Source organism: Pongo abelii, chromosome 3 (genome assembly GCF_028885655.2).
Source record: "Pongo abelii isolate AG06213 chromosome 3, NHGRI_mPonAbe1-v2.0_pri, whole genome shotgun sequence".
In the NCBI taxonomy this organism is placed as follows: domain Eukaryota; kingdom Metazoa; phylum Chordata; class Mammalia; order Primates; family Hominidae; genus Pongo; species Pongo abelii.
The window spans coordinates 191259604-191284608 of record NC_071988.2 but is presented as its reverse complement, the minus strand read 5'-3'; the positions used below and the strand labels follow the sequence as shown (position 1 = coordinate 191284608).

Sequence of the window (25005 nt, the reverse complement as noted above, 5' to 3'; positions counted from 1 at the left end):
TAGGAAGCCAGGAAACAGGAGCAAAGATATGGAAATGGGGATATTGTCAGGGAGCAATCCTAGCTTGTTCTATAGATGAAGAGGGAGAATCCAGGGCCTTGAAAGTCAGTGGAGATATTTGGTCTTGTTATGGAAAGCTGAACGCAATAACTGTATATTCTTGAGCAGAGTATGACGTGTGGTTTCTGGTGACTCAGAATATATTTCAAGACCTTTCTCTGTCTCAGAGCCATCATTACTTTGAATTTTCTATTCTTAAACTTTATAAAAATAATTCCATTCATTTTTTAAAATGTTCTATGTTTAAAGCTCTTGAGTCATTTTTCTTGCATTTAATTGTTCTTTCTGTCATTTTGCTGATGGACTGGGCTTTCCATCTATGTTGTGTCTTGGCAGGGCGGTGACAAATGCTTCCCAAGCTAAAGTCCCTATGTCTACGGCTGGCCAGACAAGTCGGGGGGTGACCATGGTCAGTCCTTCCACGGCAGGAGGGCCTGCCCAGAAGCTCCAGGGAAATGGTGTGGCTGGGAGTCCCAGTGTTGTCCCCACGGCTGTGGTATCAGCAGCTCACATCCAGACAAGTCCTCAGGCCAAGGTCTTGTTGCACATGACGGGGCAAATGACAGTCAACCAGGCCCGCAATGCTGTGAGGACAGGTAAGGAGGAACCCAGGCCAGAACATATCAGGATAAAGGGCTTACCTGCCTAATAGTAGATCTTTTATGACAGATGTTGAGAAATGTAGATGTAATCAAAATAATGAACAACATTAGGCACAGTCTACTCAGTGGCACCTTGTATCTATTTATTTGGGCTAAGCCTGCCCTGCATATTACTTCAAGCCTGATGGATAGATCTGAAGTCTGAAAGAAACTAGGCTGATCCTAAGAATGTCAATAGTACTTGAAATTTTGACTTCTATAGTTGAAATCATATGATCTCAAATCTCACTACTACCATCCACGTGACATTGCGTGATACTCTACTAACGGGTATGCTGATCATTTCTGATTAACTGAAGCACAAGTCTACTTTGGACCCTATGGGATCTTAAACAGCTTTCTAAGTTCTGTAGCACTGAAAACCTTCTCAAGAGTCTTGGGTAACTAATGGGATGAGGGGTAAACTAAAGGCTTGTGAACTCTATCAGAAAAACATAAAGAAGGAAAATGATTAATAAGAAAAGGGAATGAATAATAGGAAAAGGACTAGAGGGAGACATGGCTTGACACCGTAGAATACCATCAAAAACTGGCTCAGTGTCTCTAACACTGTGGAGGGGCTATCTCCTAAGTAAAGGAACTTGGGTCAGAACTGAGCTTCCAGGCACTCAGTAGACTCAAGGGCTGACCTGGAAGGACAATAGATAGTGTCTAGGAATCCAGCTAAGATTAAGTGCTTTTAGGCCACCGTCCATCCCATCTTTATTATAATAAATACAATAGCAGCCTTTCATCATGGTCTGATGCAGTGAAATGACTCATGTTTTGGTGAGCAGCATCTATTAGATTGTTGAATTTTGCTGTGTTCCCTCTTTCCATCTACTAGTTGCAGCGCACAACCAGGAACGCCCCACAGCAGCAGTGACACCCATCCAGGTACAGAATGCCGCCGGCCTCAGCCCTGCATCTGTGGGCCTGCCCCATCACTCGCTGGCCTCCCCACAACCTGCGCCTCTGATGCCAGGCTCAGCCACGCACACTGCTGCCATCAGTATCAGTCGAGCCAGTGCCCCTCTGGCCTGTGCAGCAGCTGCTCCACTGACCTCCCCAAGCATCACCAGTGCTTCTCTGGAGGCTGAGCCCAGTGGCCGGATAGTGACCGTTCTCCCTGGACTCCCCACATCTCCTGACAGTGCTTCATTAGCTTGTGGGAACAGTTCAGCAACCAAACCAGACAAGGATAGCAAAGTAAGACCTTACTTACTGTTTCTCTGCTTTACTTACTTCCCTGTTTTTCTTCTTATGTTGTGTCTGTCATTTTTAGCTAATGAGAGGACTCATTGTTCAACAAACCCTCAGGTGCTCCCTACGTGTGAGTCACTATGCCAGGTGCTAGGAGTAGAGTGGGAAAGAAACGCAGACACCACCCCATCCTCTTATCTAGAGCTCATGTTTCTCTGTGTTTAAACGCCCACTACTTGCCAGACTTAGTGCTACATGTTAGAGGGACCACAGTGAATGAGACTTAGTCACTCCTCCTTGTGCAGCTTACAGTCTTGTGGAGGAATTTCCTTTTCCCTTTAGTTACTCATTCTTTCATCATTTTGCTGTCCTCAAGTCTTCCTGCTCCGTGAGTCTTGCTTGATAAGAGTTCTGTTAAAAATATATATATGTGAGGGGGGTGAAACTGTTGATCAAAAGTGTTATTTATGGATTTATTTTATCTACAACAGTGGTCCCCAACCTTCTGGGCACCATGGACCAGTTTCATTGAAGACAATTTTTCCATGGACCCAGGGGTGGTGGCGGGGAAGTGGTTTCAGAATGATTCAAGCTCATTACATTAACTGTGCGCTTTATTTCTATTATTATTACAGTGTACTATATAATGAAATCATTATACAACTCACCATAATGTAGAATTAGTGGGAGCCCTGAGTTTGTTTTCTTGCAACTAGGTGGTCCCACCTGGGCGTGATGGGAGACAGTGACAGATCATCCGGCATTAGATTCTCATAAGGAGTGTGCAACCTACATCCCTCGCATGTGTAGTTCACAGTAGGGTTCATGCTTCTGTGAGAATCTAATGCCCCTGCTGATCTGACAGGAGACGGAGCTCAGGCAGTAATGCAAGTGATGGGGAGCGGCTGTAAATACAGATGAAGCCTCACTCGCTTACCTGCAGCTCACCTCCTGCTGTGCAGCCTGGTTCCTAACAGGCCACAGGCTAGTACTGGTCCATGGCCCAGTACATCTGACCTTAAGTAGCATGGTTCCTTGAGAGGTAAGACTTGAAGTGTAAGGAAACATTATTTTCTAAATCCATAGTTTTGTTTTTTTTTTTTAATGTCTCATTTGGGGCTGAATTTTAAAGAAAATATAAATGGAAAGTTATATTGGAAAGAACAACCGATGGTTGGGTTTAGAGACAGGTGATTGGAGGCAAGAGAAATTGAGAGTGGTTAAATGTAAAAAGAAAAAGAAGAGATGGTAACAGATCTGGATAATTTTATTGTCATCATTACTTTTTCCTCAATATTTTACACATTTCCCCTGAAGCTCTATACCAGTTCTGGGAAGTTTGAGGGTGATCATAGACTTTTAGCCACCTGGTTAAGTGGTAATGTACGTCATTCTATTTAAATGGTTAAGGGAGCCTGTAAACAGCAGTTTATAAGGAAATAAACTTTATGGCCTACTAAAAAGTTAATATTTAATTGTTAGGTTAACATGAGAGTTTTTGAAAAAGATTGGTATCTGTTCAGTGTTTATAATTAACTACATTAAACTTGCACTCAAGCCAACATGTTCAACTTTGTTAATATATTTATAAATAATTATTTTTATGGTTTAGATTTTAAGGCTCGGGGACAATGTGTCTCAGAGCCCTTGCCACCGATAAGAACAGGGACTCTTCAGCAGGGCCCTTCCAGTGTTGAATTCACTTAATCTCTGAGGCTTGAAAGGTACTTGTGATAGACAGAATAGTGACTCCCCAAGGATGTCCACCTCCTGATCCCTGGAACCTTTAAAGATGTTTAATTACATGGCCAAAAGGACCTTGCAGGGTTTATTAAAGTAAGAGCCCTTTGACAAGGTGGTTGCCTGAATTGTCCAGGTGGGCCCAATGTAAACACAAGGATGTTCTTAAAAGGGAGGCAGGAAGCTCAGGGCCAGAGAAGGAGACGTGATGGTGAAGCAGAGGTAGGAATGATAGGGAAATGAGGCCACGGGCCAAGAAATACAGGAAGCCTCTAGAATCTGAAAAAGACAAGGGAACAGATTCTTCCCCAGTGGCCTCTAGAAGGAACCAGCCCTGCCAACACCTTGATTTGAGGACCCGATTTTTACCACAAAGTTTGAGTTAACCTGTTACGGCACCATCTAGTACAGGTCCTTACTGGTCATCCTGTGGAGCACCCATCCCAGACAAATGGCCATGGCTTCTGCCTGGGTGCGTGCCCCATTGATCAAGCAGTGCCCTAGCCCAAGACTGCCCTGTGCCATCTTCAGACAGCTGTAACTCAACTCAACCTTCCAACCGTTGTTCTTCATTTTGAGGGCCCACATAGAAAATGCAGATCTCCTTTCTACATGGTGCCCTGAGGTATTTGCAGGTTTGTCCCCTTGTGTCTTTTCTCTAATGCTATACCCTTGAAGTTTTCTTTTCCTATTCCTCATATCACAGATTTCAAATTTTCCCTTATTAAATCTCCTACTTCATTTAGTGTTCCAAGTCCACTAAAGAGACTTCTGGTTGATATAAATTTAGTAATTCCATGATTGTTGTCACTTAATCATGAATCTTCATGACTAGAGTGTCTTTAGTATACATTTCTCCATCACATCTACAAGGATGTCCTGGGAGAACTCGCCAGATGCCACATTGAGATTCACCTGCCTCTTACATCATCCTCCCATCCACAGAGTTCTCCCCATTGCCCCATCATTTCTGCTGTGACTTATTGTTAGTGTCTTCTGGAAGAGTTTTATTTCCCTTTCTAAATGTTCATAAATCTTTCGTTTAATACTGTTTAGAATTTCCCAGATGGTCTGCAAAGTGCTTTGGTGTCATGTGTTTGAAAATTGGGGCCGGGCGCGGTGGCTTACCCCTGTAATCCCAGCACTTTGGGAGGCCAAAGCTGGTGGATCACCTGAGGTCAGGAGTTTGAGACCAGCCTGGCCAACATAGTGAAACCCTGTCTCTACTAAAAATACAAAAATTAGCTGGGTGTGGTGGCACATGCCTGTAATCCCAGCTGCTGAGGAGGCTGAGGCTGGAGAATCACTTGAATCAGGGAGTCAGAGGTTGCAGTGAGCCAAGATCACACCACTGCACTCCAGCCTGGGCAACAGAGTGAGACTCTGTCTCAGGGAAAAAAAAAAAAAAGAAAAGAAAATTGGGACTTGCACATGCCCTTCCTTGCCTGTTCAGTTGACCCTCATCCCAGATTCACCAGATTATCAAAGGTTATTGGTTGCATTTCTTCTGCTATTTTTCTCTGTACACTGGAGTTAATTCAGCCTGTTAAGAGTAATCATTTGATCTCTAAATCCCAACTCTTCACTCATTTCCCTCTCGTCAAAGTTTTTTCTTCCCTTCCAGTCTGAAGATTATCCTTTCCTTTCTTCTTGCCATCCAAGAACCACCATCCTCCACAGCAGGTCCGTGTCTTTCTTGTTCTTCTTGTTTCAAACATAACTTTAAAAGAGCTCTTACAAAAATTTTTTTTGTCTTTAGCATTTTTGCAAGTTTAAGCTCATTCTGATCTTTAAGCCTTCTTGAATTGCTATGGGCCACGTTATGTTCTTTGTTATGGGCTCTTCTCTTGATCTTTTTGTACGTGCCCTTTAAAAATTTGAGCCATTAGGCTGCTCCCTGGGAGATCACATCAGTACCTTTAGATGCTTCTGTGTTTTCATCTGCAGGGATGATTTGCAATTGCATGGTTAGAATTTCATTTTTGAGAGCCTTCCTATTCCTCTTGAAGCATCTTCCCTTTTGAGTTTCAGATCATGCATATATTTTCTTTGAACATTTAAAAATCAGTTCTTTTAAACTATAAAGTTCAAACCTGACTATCACCAGCCTCTTTTTCCATGCTTTATTCCAAGTTCTCGATATTTCTGCTTCATCAGCAGAGCATCTCCACCTGTCTGGTTTCTGCCCTCCCTCTAGTTGATCAGAATTAGATCCAAAGTTGCAGTTTGCTCAACTTTCTGTGAGATTAAACTATCAGCAAGGAAAAAGTGTATTAGAGATCCTAGTTTTAGTTGAGACTTACAGCAGATATCTAGGTATTGATAACACCCTCATTATTTCTATCTTTCTTCGTCATTTTGTGAGCATTATCATCCATTTACTTAAACCTACCAGCAATCCATGGTACATCTCCCACACGATAGCATGTCTATTGCCCCCTCCTTTTCTCTGTACCCAGCTGCTCTGCAGTGGGTTACTGCTGCTGTTCCACAGAGAAATATAATTTTGTAATGTACAGATGGGACTGTTGCAGCTTCTCTTCTAACCAGCTACTCCTTTGAACAGTATTTTATTTGGAAGTCCTGTTGCTCAAAGTCTCAGGGATCTCTAGACACTGCATTTTTGTCTTTGTGTTAAAATTTCTAGCTAACTTTGGTGTCTGCACTCCGTGGTTTGATAAACAGGCATCTGAAACTCTTGTTTCACCTCAGTTCTTTCCTGTTTGAAATCCTAGACCTTTTCTACCATTGTTATTCTTCCTTCTATGAGATCCCTAATATTTTCCACCGTCATCAGTATAACAACTTTATCTGGACATATTGCTAACTTCATATTCAGTTCAAAGCCTTCATTATTTGATCAACTAATCTCCAGGAAAATGTGTCTCCAAATCTTTGGGAGATACTTATGTATATGTATATATGTTTTATTGTGTTTTGTTGTTATAAAAAGATTAAGGCTGGGCACAGTGGCTCACACCTATAATCCCAAAAGTTTGGGAGACCAGGGTGGGCAAATCACTTGAGGCCAGAAGTACAAGATCACCCTCAGCAACTTAGCAAAACCCTATCTCTACAAAAAAAATATATATATATATATTTTTTTTTTTAATTAGCTGGGCATGGTGGTATGTGCCTGTAGTCCTAGTTACTTGGGAGGCTGAGGTGGGAGGATGGCTTGAGCCCAGGAGGTCAAGGCTACAGTGAGCTATGTTAATGCCACTGCACTCCAGCCTGGGTGACAGAACTAGATCACCCAGGCTGGAGTGCAGTGGTGTGATCTCGACTCACTGCAACCTCTACCTCCTGGGTTCAAGTAATCCTCCCACCTCAGCCTCCCAAGTAGTGGGACTACAGGCATGCACCACCATACCCAGCTAACTTTTGTATTTTTAGTAGAGACAGGGTTTCACCATATTGGTGGTCTTGAACTCCTGGCCTCAAGTGATCCCCCTGCCTCGGCCTCCCAAAGTGCTGGGATTATAGGCATGAGCCACTGCGCCTGGCCTGAAAAAATATATTTTTGATTAATACAATTGTGTAATTGTTCTTAAGTTCTCTAAGTTCTAACCCTTACTTTAGAAAAAGAGGAGGAACCACCTCTGATGCCGGTATCTACCCAAGTGCTTCCATTTTCTACGCATAACTTCAGAATCTCTAGAGGTGCTTTGTAAGTCTCACCTGACATTGACATTAATTCCATATGAGTCAGCAGAAGTGGGTGTTGGTCAACATGCACTCTGCCATATCCTAGATCCATTCCTAAAAGCCAGCATTCCTACAGGTGGGCCACATAAGGCCAACATTTAGTGTCTCAAATCCCCCGCCCCCAAATTCCCAATGACTCTCCCTTAAGGAGCCAACCACAGATTTTCTTTGGTGTTTTAGGACCTTTCCTATTGTTCTTTTATTCATTTAATTATTTGTTTATTTTAAGAGCTAGGGTCTTATCATGTTGTCCAAGCTAGCCTTGAACTCCTGGACTCAAGCAATCCTTCCACCTCAGCCTCCCAAGTAGCTGGGACTACAGGTTCACACCACTGCACCTGGCTTATTATTCTTGATTTTCTTAAGCAGAGGTCCTATCTGGTTTTTAAATATTCATTTTATTTTCTGAACATTTTTCTTGAAGTCTCTACTGATCATTTTCTTTCTTCCTTCCTTTATTTTATTATTATTTTTTTAAACGAGGTCTCACTGTGTCACCCAGGCTGGAGTGCAGTGCAGTGGCGCAATCATACCTCACTGCAGCCCGAACTCCCAGTCTGAAGTGATCCTCCCAGCTGGGACTAAAGGCACGAGCCATCATACCTAGGTTCTTTTTTTTTTGGTAGAGATGGGGTCTTGCTATGTTGCCCAGGCTGCTCTCAAACTCCTGGGCTCAAGCAATCCTCCTGCCTTGGCCTCCCAAAGTGCTGGGATTACAGGTGTAAGCCACTGTGCCCGGCCTCTAGTGATCATTTTCTTTGTTCAAATGATTTTTCTTCCTCCTCCCAGGTGTTTTTTTTTTTTTTTGATATTGTTTTGTTTTGTTTTGCTACAGGGTATCCCTCTATCACCCAGGCTGGAGTGCAGTGGCATGGTCATAGCTCACTGCAACTTCAACCTCTAGGCTCAAGCAACCCTCCCTCCCACCTCAGGCTCTGGAGTAGATGGGACCACAGGCATGCACCACCACACCTGGCTAATTTTTTTATTTTTATTTTTGTAAAGACAGGGTTTCCCTATGTTGCCCAGGCTGGTCTTGAACTCCTGGGCTCAAGTGATCCTCCTGCCTCAGCCTCCCAAAGTGCTAGAATTACAGGTGTTAGCCACTGTGCCCAGCCTGAATGTAGTCTTTATTAATTCATTTAGTTTTCATTTCTGCTGTTGGTTTTTGAAAAAATAATGGTGCTCATAGATGCTAGTGTCTCAGTTTGCAAAATGATCTCTCTCAAGTGGAACATTGTTCTGCTAACATAGAAAAAATCATGGTTGCTTGGAACTAGGACAGCATCTTTTCTGTATTATCACCCCCCCAACCCTTACACCTTATACCCTGCCATGATTCCCGTTCCTCTGCCTTCTGTTCTGTGGGTAGTCAGCATCAGTTAATGATGATAAGACATCCCTTAGAAGTCATTAAAGCAAGCTGTATTTAATGTGTTTAATCATTTTAGATGAATTAAGTCATCTTACTTCTTAATCACTTTAGAGGCTGTTCCCTGAGTGCTGTTGAGTTATCTGATATTTTACTGAGTGCTCAGAACTGAGCTTTTAAGAAACGGCTTTAGCTGTGGCTTGCTGGGATTGTAATTTATCAATGGACTTGATGTTCTCTCTGGACCTTTGGGAGTCCGTGGACTAGTGTGTGCTTTCTTACATCATGGCAAGAATAGCTGGAAGTTGCAGCTGACTGCTACCTTAGAAGTGGAAGCTACTGGCTGTTATTCTTTTGCATGTCATCTCTTGGCCTTCCAGACCTCAGGCTGTCTACAATAAGTACAGAGCAGCACTGGCAGGTGTTTAGTCAGACCACTTCATTGACTATAGGCTTTATTGAAAGGCTCGTTGAAAGGCTTTATTGCCTCTGCATCTGGGGAATCCAACATATCCTTTATTTCCTTAGGCCTGGCACTAGCTATATTTTTCCTTCCTTCCACTGGTCTCATCCTCTTCCAGTATTTTCTCAGCCTCTAAACTTTAGTAGGTGTAGGGCCCTGCACTAGGCACTGGGTGAGATAGAGAGGTATATACAGCACTGCCACTGCACTTATGCAGGCAGTCCAAGTTTGTGAGGACATTCATTAGAATGCACATAGTAGCCCCACGGAAAATGTGGCATTGAATGAGTGAAGCGAAAGCGCGTAAGATCAGCTGAGGACAGGCTATAAAGAGAAATGCAAAAGGATCTTCCTCTACCAGGGAGAGTTGCAGGGTGGCGGGGATCAGCTGGCTCTGCTCATCTATAGCCCAGGTCAAGCAAGTACAGAAATGACCTTAGCACCCACTCCCACTCTCTCTTCCCATTTCTAGCCCATGGGTTCACATGTCCTTGAGCAGCATTAGGTAACTGGGGACTATGGTGCACTGTCCCTGGGGTGCTTCCTCATAGTCTGATAAATGATTGCTTTTGTCTCCTTTTTTCTGCCATACTGTCTCTAATGGAACAATGTTGTTAGGGATTTAGATTCATTTTCCCAAGGAGTTTTTACTGAGCCTAAGCTATTTTTCTCAAGAAAAATTCCTCAGCAGGTCCCTTATAATTTCTGTTTCCCGGTTAATGGGCCTTAATAATTCCAATATGCCTACAGGATTTTCTAAAGAAATAGTTCTCTATGAAGTGTTTCATTTTCAAGCAGTGCTTCCATTCAGAGAACTTAATGATATAGTTGACGTCTTGGTAAAACAATTTAAAAGGATCATGTTAAGCTTGGTCATCAGAAAGAACATTCATGCTTAAGGTTTCAGAATGAAGGAACACTCTCTTGACATCTGATTTTCCTAGCAGACCAAAGAGAGAAAGTATCAAGAGACAAAAATTCAAGAGATGGCTTCTGTGGAATTGAGATAGTTGAAAAAACAAACAAACAAAAACACGCTTATTTGTATATTTGCTTGCAAAAAGAGAAATCAACTTGTTTATAAATATACTGAAGCTTTCCTTAAAATGGATGTCTAATCAAGGAGGTACTTGCAAGGGAGATGTGGTTGACTTCTGTTTTATTGGCTTGTTACATTTAATCAAGGTGGCGACATGTGAGAAGTGGTTTAGCTCTTAACTCTGATCACTGCCTGGAAATGATAAGGCTCACGTCCATGCCTGTGGAATAAAGTGCTGTCAGGTTTACATTTAATTCTGCATACAGTCAGCTCTCTTACAGTGATTAGAGATAGGATAGGCAGAAGTTCAGGAAATTAAATCCATAATCTGAAATTTCCATTTTATCCTAAAATATGTACTAATGCTTTTACCAAACCTGGGATGTGAGTTGGGTGAGTTTTATTGTCTTACATCTTTTTTATAGGTTTATCCTACTTCAACGGAATGTCCAAAACCCAACAAAAAAATATATAGCAGAAAGGGAGAAGGAGGAGAAGCAAAAGGTCAGGTTAGCACCACACAAAACTTGGTGGCCAGGTTATGAATAACCAGTTATCAACAGAAATAATGTAAAAAGATCAAACCGAACATTGAAACCATAAGGCCCCATATACCTACTATGTACCCACAAAAGTTAAAATTAAAAATTAAAAAGTAGTAATGAACTATAGGGCCCTTTAGATTACACCAGCAATAGTACTGTCATTCTCCAACTAAGGCTCATTATTTTTTTTTTCCAGAAAGAAAAAAAGGGTTTATTGAAGTTGCTTTCTGGCGCCTCCACTAAACGGAAGCCCCGCGTGTCTCCTCCAGCATCGCCCACCCTAGAAGTGGAGCTGGGCAGTGCAGAGCTTCCTCTCCACGGAGCGGTGGGGCCCGAACTGCCACCAGGAGGTGGCCACGGCAGGGCAGGCTCCTGCCCTGTGGACGGGGACGGACCGGTCACGACTGCAGTGGCAGGAGCAGCCCTGGCCCAGGATGCTTTTCATAGGAAGGCAAGTTCCCTGGACTCCGCTGTCCCCATCGCTCCACCTCCTCGCCAGGCCTGTTCCTCCCTGGGTCCTGTCTTGAATGAGTCTAGACCTGTTGTTTGTGAAAGGTGAGTTCAACTTCGTTCCAGGAAAAAACTAAAAAATGAACAACAGGCTTTAGGCTGGAACATTATTGTGATATTTAAGATGTTTTGCCACATCTTCCTAAATGTTTTGAAACTGAGCTTATGAAAATAAGCACTGAATTTCTTTTCCCACTTGACACGACATACTCTGTTTTCCTTTTTCCTTCCGTGTTTCTTAATGGGTTGGTCCCCAGCCTTCCTTTTCCTTTATTTTCTCTACTCGGCCACGCCTGAATTGTGTCCAGGTAAAAACTGTCAATCACTGGGAACTTGTCCGTGGATTTACTTCTGTCTTATTTCTATTCCGTTGCCACTAATTGCTGTCTTTTTTTTTTAATTTTTTGCCTCTTTTATTAAAAGTTTACATCGTTTCCTGCTAGTTATGAAGCAACTAGAGCAGGTGTGTCCAATCTTTTGGCTTCCCTGGGCCACACTGAAGGAAGAATTGTCTTGGGCCACACATAAAATATATTCATATGGCCAGGCACGGTGGCTCACGCCTGTAATCCCAGCAACATGGTAAAACCCTGTCTCTACTAAAATACAAAGAAGTAGGCATGGTGGCGAGTCCCTGTATTCCCAGCTACTTGGGAGGCTGAGGCAGGAGAATCGCTTGAACCCAGGAGGCAGAGGTTACAGTGAGTGGAGATCATGCCGCTGCACTCCAGCCTGGGTGACAGAGCAGGACTCCATCTCAAAAAAATAATAATAATAATAAATATATACACACACACACACACACACACACACACTGTTAAAAAATATTTTACATTACATGTATATACACACTAACATTAATGATAGCTGATGAGCTAAAAAAAAAAATCGCAAAAAAAAAATTCACAATATTTTAAGAAAGTTTATGAATTTGTGTTGCACTGCGTGCCCACGGGTTGGACAAGCTTGAATTAGAGAATTCTGTCAGCTAAGAGAACTCTCTTCTTTTTTTGAGACAGGGTCTTGCTCTGTTGCACAGGCTTCAGTGCAGTGGTGCAATCACAGCTCACTGAAGCCTTAACATCCTGGGCTCAAGTGATCCTCCCACCTCAGCTTCCTGAGTGGCTGGGACCACAAGCCTATACCACCATTCCCAGCTAATTTTTTTGTAAAGACGGTGTCTCCCATGTTGCCCAGGCTAGTCTTGAACTCCTGGACTCAAGCCATTCTCCTGCCCCGGCCTCCCAAAGTGCTGGGATTACAGGCATGAGCCATGATGTCTAGCGAAGAACTCTCTTCTTCTTCCTGAGCCAGAAGGGTATGGCTAAGTTCTCAGTCTCAGTTCTGACTCTCCTCCTGACCAAGTGACTTGATTCAGTTACACTCAGAGTAATAAGCCCTGTTTTAGTGATGCCAGCCTTGAATAATTATTACAAAAGGGAGCAGTTCTGTTTGATACCCCACTGGGGTTCTAGGAATGTGTTAGGAAAGAAAATGTATTATTTACTGAGACAAATAGCTACTAGGATTATTTAAACTCAACAGTGAAGCACTATTCATTACATAGGAAAGCATCATGAAGTATACTCAAAATAGTGGACTCTTTTTATATCTCATATAAATATATAGTATTTGTCTTAAGTATCATGTGTTTTATTGTTTCCGTAAGCTTCATTTCGTCTGTGCCTGCATTTCATAAATAAAGCAGATTTCTGCTTTGTGGAGGTATTGCTTTTTTGGTAGCATTTTCTGTGTTGCCGACTTGAAATCTTACTGTAAAGTGTTATGTTTTTAAATGCCTTAAATTCACCTTACCTCTGTATTTCAGATGAAGCCATAGGTATATTTGTATCCACCAAAACCTGAGGCCTGCATTCATATTTTTGGCACACTTTTTTACTTAAAAATAAACTAGGAAAAATGGAAAAGAATAAATTTCAAACCTACTTACATTAAGTACAAAGCTCACAATTTATGATTTTTTTTTTTTTTTTGAGATGGGAGTCTCACTCTGTTGCCCAGGCTGGAGTGCACTGGTACAATATCGGCTCACTGCAACCTCCACTTCCCGGGTTCAAGTGATTCTTCTGCCTCTGCTTTCCGAGTAGCTGGGACTGCAGGTGCACACCACGCCTGGCTATTTTTTTTTTGTATTTTTAGTAGAGACGGGGTTTTGCCATGTTGGCCAGGCTGGTCTCGAACTCCTGAGCTCAGGCAATCCACCTGCCTCGGCCTCTCAAAGTGCTGGGATTAGAGGCGTGAGCCACGGAGCCCAGCCACAATTTATGATATTTATTTTTATAGTGCTGTACAATAATTTTCTATAGTTCTAATCCCCATAAAACCAGTTTTAAAATGAGCCATTACCCTAAAAAAGTGTTCTCTCCCTACAAATGAAATCATTTTATCTTTCCTCTCATCTGTTGTGCTCTTAGTAAAGCTTTGAAATTTTGTCCAGAATTCACTGAATCTCTTATTCTGAGAGTCAACCTTTTTCCTGCTGTATTGGTCTGCTTTCCAGGGATAGCACCTTCTGTCCCTGGAGTTGGTCCAGTTACTTGTTTGCTTTCTCTTGGTCACAAAGCCTCCCTCCTTCCCTCCAGGCATTGATCTGCAGTTTTTCCTTCAAGCCCTGAGGGCATCTCTCCTGTGTTCCCCCTCATTTGTGGTATTTGTGTGACTCTTTTGAGTGATGGTTCACTTTGCCCAGACTCTCCCTAGGCACTGGCATGGGCACTGCAGCCTCCCTCCCCCAGTGCATTCCTTTTCAGTTGCCAGATGTCCTTAGTCTCTGCGGCTTCTGCATTCCAGTCCCTTCCTCTTAGAGGAGCTCCTTTCTAACAGCAGGCTCCTGCTGTTCAGTTCATCTGAAAAGAAGGAATTGCTAGCGCAGACAGGTGATGGCATTTCAGGGAGCGGGGGATGCACATCAGATAGGGAACATGGAGAATGTAATGACAGGACAGATGGGCCCGGGCATGCTGGAATTCTTTGACAGGTTTTTTTGTATAACCATTTAAATTTTTACAAGTGGGAAAGGGGTCTTTGGAGAAGATTTCTACCCAAGTTTATATTTTTATAATCCATATGTTCAATGGAATATTAAATATAATAGCCAACCTGACCAACTTTCCACAGCCCTTGCTTTCATACAGTGATGGTGATAGTATTTATTTAGCTTGGATTCTTAGATCTGTCTCACAGTAAAAATAACAGGAAATATGTGCGGTAATATATAGGAAAATGTTATATTATTCACTGGGAATGAAATTTTTTGGTTAATTAAAAGCCACCAAGTATAGAATTTAGGGATTACTTGTGTTCATATTTTAAACATTTCAACACAATAAAAAGTGCTCAATGCTGAAAATGAAGGAAAGATTAACTTTTATATCAGTATGATTGAGAAAACATTTCAGGATCTAGGAATAATCCTTGATTTACAATACAAGCATCAACAACTCTTGCCCTGGCAAAATGCAGAAGGAGCCCAGGGTTCTTTTGGTAAAAATTCTACTGACTGGTAGAATTTCATAGAAGTATTCAATTTATATTATTGGGACACTATGAGATAGGATTCATCTACAGATTATAATGAGAACAAGCATAAAATTTCCTCTCAAACCATGACCCTATCTCATACATCTAAAGTAAAAGAATGTGCCAGGCATGGTGGCTCACACCTGTAATCCCAGCACTTTGGGAGACCAAGGTGGGTGGATCACGGGGTCAGGAGTTCAAGACCAGCCTGACCAAGATGGTGAAACCCCATCTCTACTAAAAATACAAAAAAAAAATAGCCAGGCGTGGTGGTGGGCACCTGTAATCCCAGCTACTCAGGAGGCTGAGGCAGAGAAATGCTTGAACCCAGGAGGCAAAGGTTGCAGTGAGCCGCAGTCGCACCACTGCACTCCATCCAGCCTGGGTGACAGAGTGAGACTCCATCTCAAAAAAAAAAAAAAAAAAAAAAGAATGTGACTAGGGCAGCCAGTGCTGTCAATGGAAAGAAGCAACCACGTGGTATAAAGACTTAAGCAATCTCATAATAAGAAAGGATGAACCTTGAAGTGTGTTGACAGGTCTTGGTGTCAGCAGAGAGAAGTCTCTTAGGAACAAAAGGATTCTTCTGCGTTTGTTAGAGAGACTGAAGAAAACAAGCAAGAAATAGTGCTATATCCTAGAGGCAGAAAATGTATAATTGATGACAGCAGAAACAATAGAACAAATATTTTAGGCTGTATTTTAGAGGGATTGAGAAAAAATAATTAGGAAATTGCAAAGAGAAAGTGGAAAGAAAATATTTCAGAAGGGATGGCAAATAAAAGAAAGTATATGACAGGTTTATTTTTTCTTCCAAAGAAAAAAAATAAATATATATATAAAGAGTTCAGGGAGACACAGCAAGTCATCTTTATCTGTGTGTATTTTTAAATGTAGGAATTAAACTGAGAACCACATACCTACATGCTCATCTCCTAAATTGGGGGAAAAAAAAAAAAAAACGTATGTATGATCTTTGATCAGGGATTAAGCTAGAACACTTGGAAACATACAAATTGGATAGAGATAGATTTACAGAAAGGCAGCTGGGCTTAACCAGCATGATTAATTTCTTTGAATCAGTGACAATGAACCCACTGGGTGAAGCAATGGACGTAATTTACTTGGACTTGGAGCAAGCTACAAAGGGAACTAGTATGGTTATGCCAGTGAAATATTTAATTGAATATTAGATTGCTGTGGCAACTGGCAGAAAGCAGTAAGTGGTTACTCACCCAGGTCAGAGTGATGAACTGAGTGCCTCCCAGAGCAACATGGGAGCCAATTTGGGCTATACCAGGGGCGATTAGAAATGAAAATGTATGAACTACAGAGAACACCAGAGAGGCTTGAAAAATAAAGGAAACAGGAAATGTATACTAATAAAAGATTGTAAATGCCCATTCAGATGGAAGTTAAAATACCATGGCACTGGAAGTCTGTGGAGCTTCTTTGTATTGCAAGACTCTGTTTCTTGAATTCTACCTTGCAGTTATCACCAAAAGTTGAATTAAGGTCACACGGCCACCAAGAGGCAGAGGCCATTCAGGGACCGGTCTGTGAGCCACTCTGGTCACCCCGTAATGCCTCCACAGCGCTTTGTTCAAAGGGAACAAGGGGTGCTTTCCAACCGAGGTGCCAGTCAGCTTTATACATTTTTCCTTTTTTGCCTTTTTTTAAAACAAAAAATTTTATTCGTTCATATATCTTATTTTTTAAATTGTGGTAAAGTATACATGAAAATGTACTATTTTTTCAAGTGTACAATTCGATGGCATTAAGTACATTCATGTTGTCATACAACCATTCACTGCTATCCGTTTCTAGAACTTTTTCTCATCCTAAACTGAATCTGTACTCATTAAGCACGAACTCTTCATTCCCCCTCCTCCAGGCAGTGCAACCGCCCTTCTACTTTCTCTCCCCGTAAGTGACTTCTGGGCATCTCATAAGTGGAATCATGCAATAGTCATCCTTCTGTGTGCATGCAGCTTATTTCACTTAGCATAACGATTGCAAGGTTCATCCCTCTTGTAGCACGTGTCAGAATTTCATTCCTTTTTAAGGAGTTTTGTACATTTTAAAAAATAGTTTTTCTATACAACTAGGCTTTTTCTTTTTGCCGCTTGACTTGCTTATTAAGAATTAAACATACTATGCTAAGTACTATGAGGCATATAAAGTGAATTTAGCATCATCTCACCCTTCAAGCAGCTTATGGTTTGGTAGAATAAACGAGACAGGGACACAGATGGTAATAATACAATGTAGACTGTGCTAAGTGCTGTAAGACATATACATGGAGGCCTCTGGGATTTAGTCAAGCATGAAATTGCCTCCAGCCGTGGCGCTGGAGATTTCACAGGGGAGCTGGAGCCAGGCTTTGAGAGAGTGATAGGGTATGGGTGGGAGAGATAGTGTCAAAGGAGACTCCCACTGGAAGGAACTGCATGAGCCAAGGTGTGGCGTGAGGGAAGTAAAGGCCCTGAATAGGGGACATGTTCAGGCTTAGGGGAGTGTTTGGGACTTTTGTGGTGATAATAGTAGCTACAGCTGTGTAAAAAGAGATTAGGGCCTGCTCACCAAGGGCTTCGCATACCAGGCTGAGGATTAACCTTGCTCACAGGCTTTGTAAAGCTGTTAATGATTTTTTGGCAGTGGGTAGCTGCAAATAGAGTTGCCACTTAAGAATATTAGTATGTGAGCTCTGCATAGACTGGGGACAGGAAGAGACTTGAAGCAAGAAAGGTAGATATTTGACCAGGTGGATGCAGGGCCCACCCCATGTCTTACGCCTGTAATCCCAGCATTTTGGGAGGCCAAGGCAGATGGATCACCAAGTAAGGAGTTAGAGACCAGCCTGGCCAATATATTGAAACCCTGTGTCTATTAAAAATACAAAAATTAGTCGGGCATGGTGGCACACGCCTACAATCCCAGCTACACAGGAGGCTGAGGCAGGAAAATAGCTTGAACCCAGGAGGCGAAGGTTGCGGTGAGCCGAGATTATGCCATTGCACTCCAGCCTGGGTGACAAGAGCGAAACTCCGTCTTAAAAAAAAAAAAAAAAAATAGATATTTGACCAGATGGAAGGTAATGAAGTCATCAACCAGGATAGTGACAGTGACAATGAAGAGGAGTGGATGGGGTGCAGATTTTGAAGGTAGATCACCAGGTCCCATGTAGGTCATAGGAGAGGTTCATAGGAGAGGTTCAGAACTTCCCCAAACCCCTGTTCATATAAAGAAAAGCATAATCTGAGTGAGGCAGAGGGTGGAGCAGCAGATGTAAAGGGCCTCTGCAGCTGTGCCTTACATCTGTTTGTTGGTCTGTAAATGTTCTACTTGGCAAAGCCTTTCAATGCCTGAAATAGTTGGCCAGTTATGCCCAGTATTTGGCCTTACAAATCTGTATTAGAAAACTGTGCAAACCACCTCACAAGGCTCAAGATCAGGACCTGAGCTGGAAGATTTCTAAGTAGAGTCTATTACTCCTGCATCTGATAGTCTTCATACGATCAAGACTGTGTCACAGTTTCCATTATGCACATAGTTTCTCATTCCACCCGCCCCCCCAGAGGTTTATAAAACTTAGCAATGAAAATTTGCTCCCACTGGGAACTTGGCAAGAAGAGTATGTTCTTAGCCCAGCAGTTCTAGTTCAAAATTTTTTTTTGACAAAATTGGTTTAGTGCATTTTATAAAATGCATATATTAATCTAATTCCCTTTGAGTTTTTCAATAACCATTTTTATTCCATTTTACCTTTAAGGCAGCTCACAGAGAACAAGTAGGGAATATATCTCATGAGAAATCTACTCTGAATATGTTTTGAGTCACTTGTACATTTTTTCCCAGAATTATAAAGCTTTGCCTTAAATGTTTAACTTGCCCCACGTGGCAACTACATCATTGCTTTTTCCATGGATTTTTAGCATGTTGACATTAGACTTGAGAAATGTCATCTGGATCTTTCTTTCAGATAAATTCGTGATGAAATTATTTGTCTTGCTTTTAAAGGTGTCAGAGGGCTGAGCGTAGTGGCTTATGTCTATAATCCCAGCACTTTCTGGGGCTGAGGCTGGAGGATTGCTTGAGCCGAGGAGTTCAAGACCAGCCTGGGCAATATAGTGAGATGCCATCTCTACAAAAAGTAAAAAGATTAACCAGGTTTGGTGGCACACACCTGTAGTCCCAGCTGGAAGGCTGAGGTAGGAAGATCAGTTAAGCCTGGGAGGTCAAGGCTACAGTGAGCTGTGATTGCATCACTGCACACCAGCCTGGGCAACAAAGCAAGACCGTCTCAAAATAAAATAAAGATATCAAAGAAGGGATTCCAAAACCCTAACTGTGTTGATCTAAAGTTTGTCAAATCTCATTTTCAGGAAATGCTTTAGGTTGTGGCCTGAGTTCATTACCTAGTTAGAGATGTCCAGCCCCTGACTGGCCCATTCTTCACCTCCTTAAAGTGCCAGGCCTCTGCCTACTCTTGTCTAAGCCATATGATCATAATAGGAGCTAATATTTTCAGGTTGAACTCTTTGTCAGACACCATACGAAGAGCATCATACTTGTTTAACTCATTACATTCCTATTCTACAGATGAGGAAACAGACTGAGAGCTGAGATAACTGGCCCAAAGTTAAGCTGCTCTAACTGACCTTAAAGACTGTGTCAATCCTTAGGCCAGTGTTTCTCCCACAGTGTCATGCTTCCTCCCGCATTCCATGCTTGATCGAACCCCAGCCTTGTGGTCTATGAATATTCGTGTTTGAATTAGCTGAACCTTTCTCAGATATGATAAGCCAGCTTCTGTGCTGTGTTTTTGCTTCAGATCTTGGATAGTAATTTGGTCCCTGTGCCAAAGGAGCTCAGGTTGTTCAAGCAGCCACTTACCTTTTGCAGAGATTTTTTAGTGTAATTGTCTGGGACTCTTGCTGTGGTCTTTCTTAAATGGATTTTGGTTTATATGGAATGGGAATTGGTGAAAGGAGCAGGCTGTAATGGGTTTCAGAAGTTTGGGGACAGTTGTATAGAATTTGTTCTGCCTATCATTTTGAAGCCATAACATTCTTCACTTTCAGTCAGGAGTGGGTCCCATGAGGCTATAAACTCATTTTCTGACTTTGAGAACCAAGTGAAAGTAGAAACCCAAAATCAACTTTATGACTGACTACTCATTACTTAGCATCAAACAGTGAAAGATATATTTATTAGTTATCTGTTGCCATGTAACCAGTTACCCCCAAAACTCAGTGGCTTAAAACAATAATAAGCATGTGTTATTTCACAGTTTCTGTGGGTCACGTAATTATGGAACAGCTTATCTGGGTGATTCTGGCTTAGAGTATTTCTTGAGATTGTAGTCAAGACATCAGCCTGAGCTGATGCTCAAGTGGGGCTGGAGGATCCACTTCTAAGGTGGCTTATTCACATCACTTTTTCTGGTTAGTTTAGACTTTTGGAAAGAGGCCTCAGTGCCTTACCATGTGTTTCCTCTCCATAGAGATGTTGAGTGTCCTCACAACATGGCAGCCAGTTTTCCTGAGTGACTGATCCAAGAGAAAGTAAAGTGGAAACCGCAATGCCTTTTAAGATCTAGCCTCAGAAATCACCAACTGTCATTTCCGCAACATTTTATTGGCCACACAGGTCATCCCTATGCATCCTTGGAGGAGACTACACAAGAGTGTGAATACCAGGAAGCAAAGATCACTAGGGCCATCTTGGAGGTTGGCTACCATACACCACCATTCTTTTCCCCCTTTTGTTGAGAAGAGGAGTAATGCAAATAATGCTGGAAAAATAGAGAAAGATAAAAGGATATAGAATGTAAAACAAGTCACCTCTCTCTAGCTTCCTACAAGCTGTAATTCTGCATAGGAAAGCTAAGGAGCATGGAGGCAGGGGCATAGATAATATTAAACCAACTAGGCTTCTGCCATTTTTAAGCAATAATGACACCTTTCCCACTAACTCCAAATTCTGAACCAAGGAGAAACAGACCCAAATGTCAGAATAATGGAGATGAGAATGTCAACCTCATTACTGGTAATGTTGGATTGAATTTGTGGCCACAGCCCTCCCCTCCATGTCTGGACCTTGGAACTACCTTCCCAATGGATAATCTGGGTGTGTGGGGCAGATTACCTTCCTCAGAATTGCTGCCTCGCCCATGTCAAACCCCAGTGTAAGGGACACAGGGACACAGAGACAGACTTCCAGACTCACCTTCCTGACCTCTGTGTGCTTACAACATAGAGGTGGAGTAGAGCCTCCTCAGCCTGTGGGCAGGCAGTTCAGAGAGGACTGAACCCCACCCCGCTCAGCTACTTCTCCCAGCCTCACCAATCAAATAAATTCACTCCTGTTTCCTTGGGGAAGAGGGAGGGATAGAAATGATACCCCTCCCGGGAAATGCAATGAAACTCTCCTTTGTTGCCAAGATACAAACACTGGTAGGGAACAAGGATGGCTGTCCTTGTTAAGGTCACTCGGATGAACCAGTCTGGGCCATCAGTAGTGGGTTGACACACATATCCAAATCCGGTCTTTGTTAGTACCAAGTCTCTATAAACAGAAAATAGCAGCATTTTGAGTTGTTTTACGATCATGAACGAATTAATGTTATTTCCTATTTATGTTGAAGGTTCATGCAGACTAACAGTACACCATTTTTTAAAATCACTGCTTTGAATCGCCTTAACCAAAATCTCTTTCTTTTCTAGGCACAGGGTGGTGGTTTCCTATCCTCCTCAGAGTGAGGCAGAACTTGAACTTAAAGAAGGAGATATTGTGTTTGTTCATAAAAAACGAGAGGATGGCTGGTTCAAAGGCACGTTACAACGTAATGGGAAAACTGGCCTTTTCCCAGGAAGCTTTGTGGAAAACATATGAGGAGACTGACGCTGAAGAGGCTTAAAATCATTTCACACAACAAAATAGCACAAAGCAGTTTAACAGAAAGAGCACATTTGTGGACTTCCGGATGGTCAGGAGATGGGCAAAGGATTGGTATGTGACTCCGATGCCCCAGCACAGTTACCCCAGCAAGCAGAGTGAAGAAGATGTTTGTGTGGGTTTTGTTAGTCTGGATTCGGATGTATAAGGTGTGCCTTGTACTGTCTGATTTACTACACAGAGAAACCTTTTTTTTTTTTAAGATATATAACTAAAATGGACAATTGTTTACAAGGCTTAACTAATTTATTTGCTTTTTTAAACTTGAACTTTTCGTATAATAGATACGTTCTTTGGATTATGATTTTAAGAAATTATTAATTTATGAAATGATAGGTAAGGAGAAGCTGGATTATCTCCTGTTGAGAGCAAGAGATTCGTTTTGACATAGAGTGAATGCATTTTCCCCTCTCCTTCTCCCTGCTACCATTATATTTTGGGGTTATGTTTTGCTTCTTTAAGATAGAAATCCCAGTTCTCTAATTTGGTTTTCTTCTTTGGGAAACCAAACATACAAATGAATCCGTATCAATTAGGGCCTGGGGTAGAGAGACAGAAACTTGAGAGAAGAGAAGTTAGTGATTCCCTCTCTTTCTAGTTTGGTAGGAATCACCCTGAAGACCTAGTCCTCAATTTAATTGTGTGGGTTTTTAATTTTCCTAGAATGAAGTGACTGAAACAATGAGAAAGAATACAGCACAACCCTTGAACAAAATGTATTTAGAAATATATTTAGTTTTGTAGCAGAAGCAGCTCAGTTGTTTGGTTGGAAAGTAGGGGAAATTGAAGTTGTACTCACTGTCTGAGAATGGCTATGAAGCGTCATTTCACATTTTACCCCAACTGACCTGCATGCCCAGGACACAAGTAAAACATTTGTGAGATAGTGGTGGTAAGTGATGCACTCGTGTTAAGTCAAAGGCTATAAGAAACACTGTGAAAAGTTCATATTCATCCATTGTGATTCTTTCCCCACGTCTTGCATGTATTACTGGATTCCCACAGTAATATAGACCGTGCATGGTGTGTATATTTCATTGCGATTTCCTGTTAAGGTGAGTTTGTACTCAGAATTGACCAATTCAGGAGGTGTAAAAAGAAACAGTGTTCTCTTCTCTACCCCAAAGCCGCTACTGACCGAGGTCTCTTCAGTGCACTCGCTCCCTCTCTGGCTAAGGCACGCATTAGCCACTACACAAGTCATTAGTGAAAATGGTCTTTCATGTCCTCCCAGCAGACAGACATCAAGGATGAGTTAACCAGGAGACTACTCCTGTGACTGTGGAGCTCTGGAAGGCTTGGTGGGGGTGAATTTGCCCACACGTTACAATTGTGGCGGGATCCAGACGAGCCTGTCTTTTTATATCCATTCTTTGATGTCATTGGCCTCTCCCACCGATTTCATTACGGTGCCACGCAGTCGTGGATCTGGGTAGTCCGGAAAACAAAAGGAGGGAAGACAGCCTGGTAATGAATAAGATCCTTACCACAGTTTTCTCATGGGAAATACATAATTAAACCCTTTCATCTTTTTTTTTTCTTTTAAGAATTAAAACTGGGAAATAGAAACATGAACTGGAAAGTCTTGCAATGACAAGAGGTTTCATGGTCTTCAAAAGATACGTTATGTGGTTGAAGATGAACTCATTCCTAAATTAACCTTTTTTTAAAAAAAAAAAAACACTGTATATTATGTTCCTGTGTGTTGAATTTTTAAAAAAATACTTTACTTGGATATTCATGTAATATATAAAGGTTTGGTGAAATGAACTTTAGTTAGGAAAAAGCTGGCATCAGCTTTCATCTGTGTAAGTTGACACCAATGTGTCATAATATTCTTTATTTTGGGAAATTAGTGTATTTTATAAAAATTTTAAAAAGAAAAAAGACTACTACAGGTTAAGATAATTTTTTTACCTGTCTTTTCTCCATATTTTAAGCTATGTGATTGAAGTACCTCTGTTCATAGTTTCCTGGTATAAAGTTGGTTAAAATTTCATCTGTTAATAGATCATTAGGTAATATAATGTATGAGTTTTCTATTGGTTTTTTGAGACAGTAGAGGGAGATTTTGTAACAAGGGCTTGTTACACAGCGATATGGTAATGATAAAATTGCAATTTATCACTCCTTTTCATGTTAATAATTTGAGGACTGGATAAAATGTTTCAAGATTAAAATTTGATGTTCAACCTTTGTATGTCCCTTGTGTCAGTCCTTAAAATTTTGCTTTTTAAAAAAACAAAACAAAACAAAAAACCCAGGACACATATGACCTAATTTGTACCTCACAAAAATTCTTTGCATACATCTCAAGCGGAAGATGTCGACAGGAATCAATTTGGTGATAATGACACATTTTACCTCTGCAACTAACAAACCTTGTTTATTTCTCCAAGAAGCTTAAAAAGAGTTGGTGGAGTCACACAAGGCCGTGTATGGCACTTGTGTTCCCCTCTTCCTCTTCCGGTTACCAAAATAATCTGGTGAGTGCTAGAAGTTGTCTTAGCCATAGAAGGAATAGCAGACCTATAACCAACGATATGATAACCTGTAAGTCTCAGCATGGCTTGGGGACAAAATCTTCAGATTCACCATGGTTTTAATCTCCCATGAAATGAAAGGGCCATGTAAGTCATGTTAAAAACTATTTTCTTATTAACTTTTGGCTACCGTCAAATGACTTATCAGAATTGAAAATCAGGAATTCTAGGTTGTATTGTAGCTTTTCCAAAAACTACCTCTGTAGCCACCTGGGCAAGTTGATTATTACTTAGTTTCCTCCTTTTGGTGTCCCATCTACCCCACTGGGTGAGGATGAGGAGCAAAGGAGATAATCTCACTGTTTTTGGAAAGTGCTATTTTAACGTGTGGCATTAAGTTTATCTCTGGTTTCAAATATTTCATCTCACTCTCTTGGAGTATATGATATAATGCTTTTCAGGGTCTAATTGGTTTTAGAAGGAACAAATTAAGGTGATGTTTCCAACTTCTATGCATTTAACTTTCTGTTCCTATAATAGAACATATTTGCATACCTCCAGAAGAACATTCAATTCTCTGAATATTTCAATCCAGAGCTATAAACAACATTAGAATTCAGCTTTGGAAATTGTGTTTAATAGATGTTTGACTAAGTTTAATAGATGTTTGACTAACAACTCTTTGTATGTATTCATCAAATTTTTAAAAATGTGTTTTGAATCAATTAAACTATGTCATTA

General features: G+C 41.5%; 1 protein-coding gene across 4 annotated transcripts in view; it reads left to right on the top strand.

The window, feature by feature from the left end:
* The window catches only part of SH3RF1 (SH3 domain containing ring finger 1), a 177694-nt gene extending 153713 nt beyond the window's left edge, over positions 1-23981 (top strand). For 2 of the 4 annotated variants that reach the window (XM_009240435.4, XM_054553206.2), the window contains 4 exons: positions 397-656; positions 1549-1910; positions 10968-11326; positions 21550-23981. In XM_009240435.4, coding sequence (XP_009238710.1) covers positions 397-656; positions 1549-1910; positions 10968-11326; positions 21550-21718 — 1150 coding nt within the window. In that variant the 3' untranslated portion in view covers positions 21719-23981. 4 annotated transcript variants of the gene reach the window in all.
* The last annotated feature ends 1024 nt before the right edge of the window (positions 23982-25005 follow it).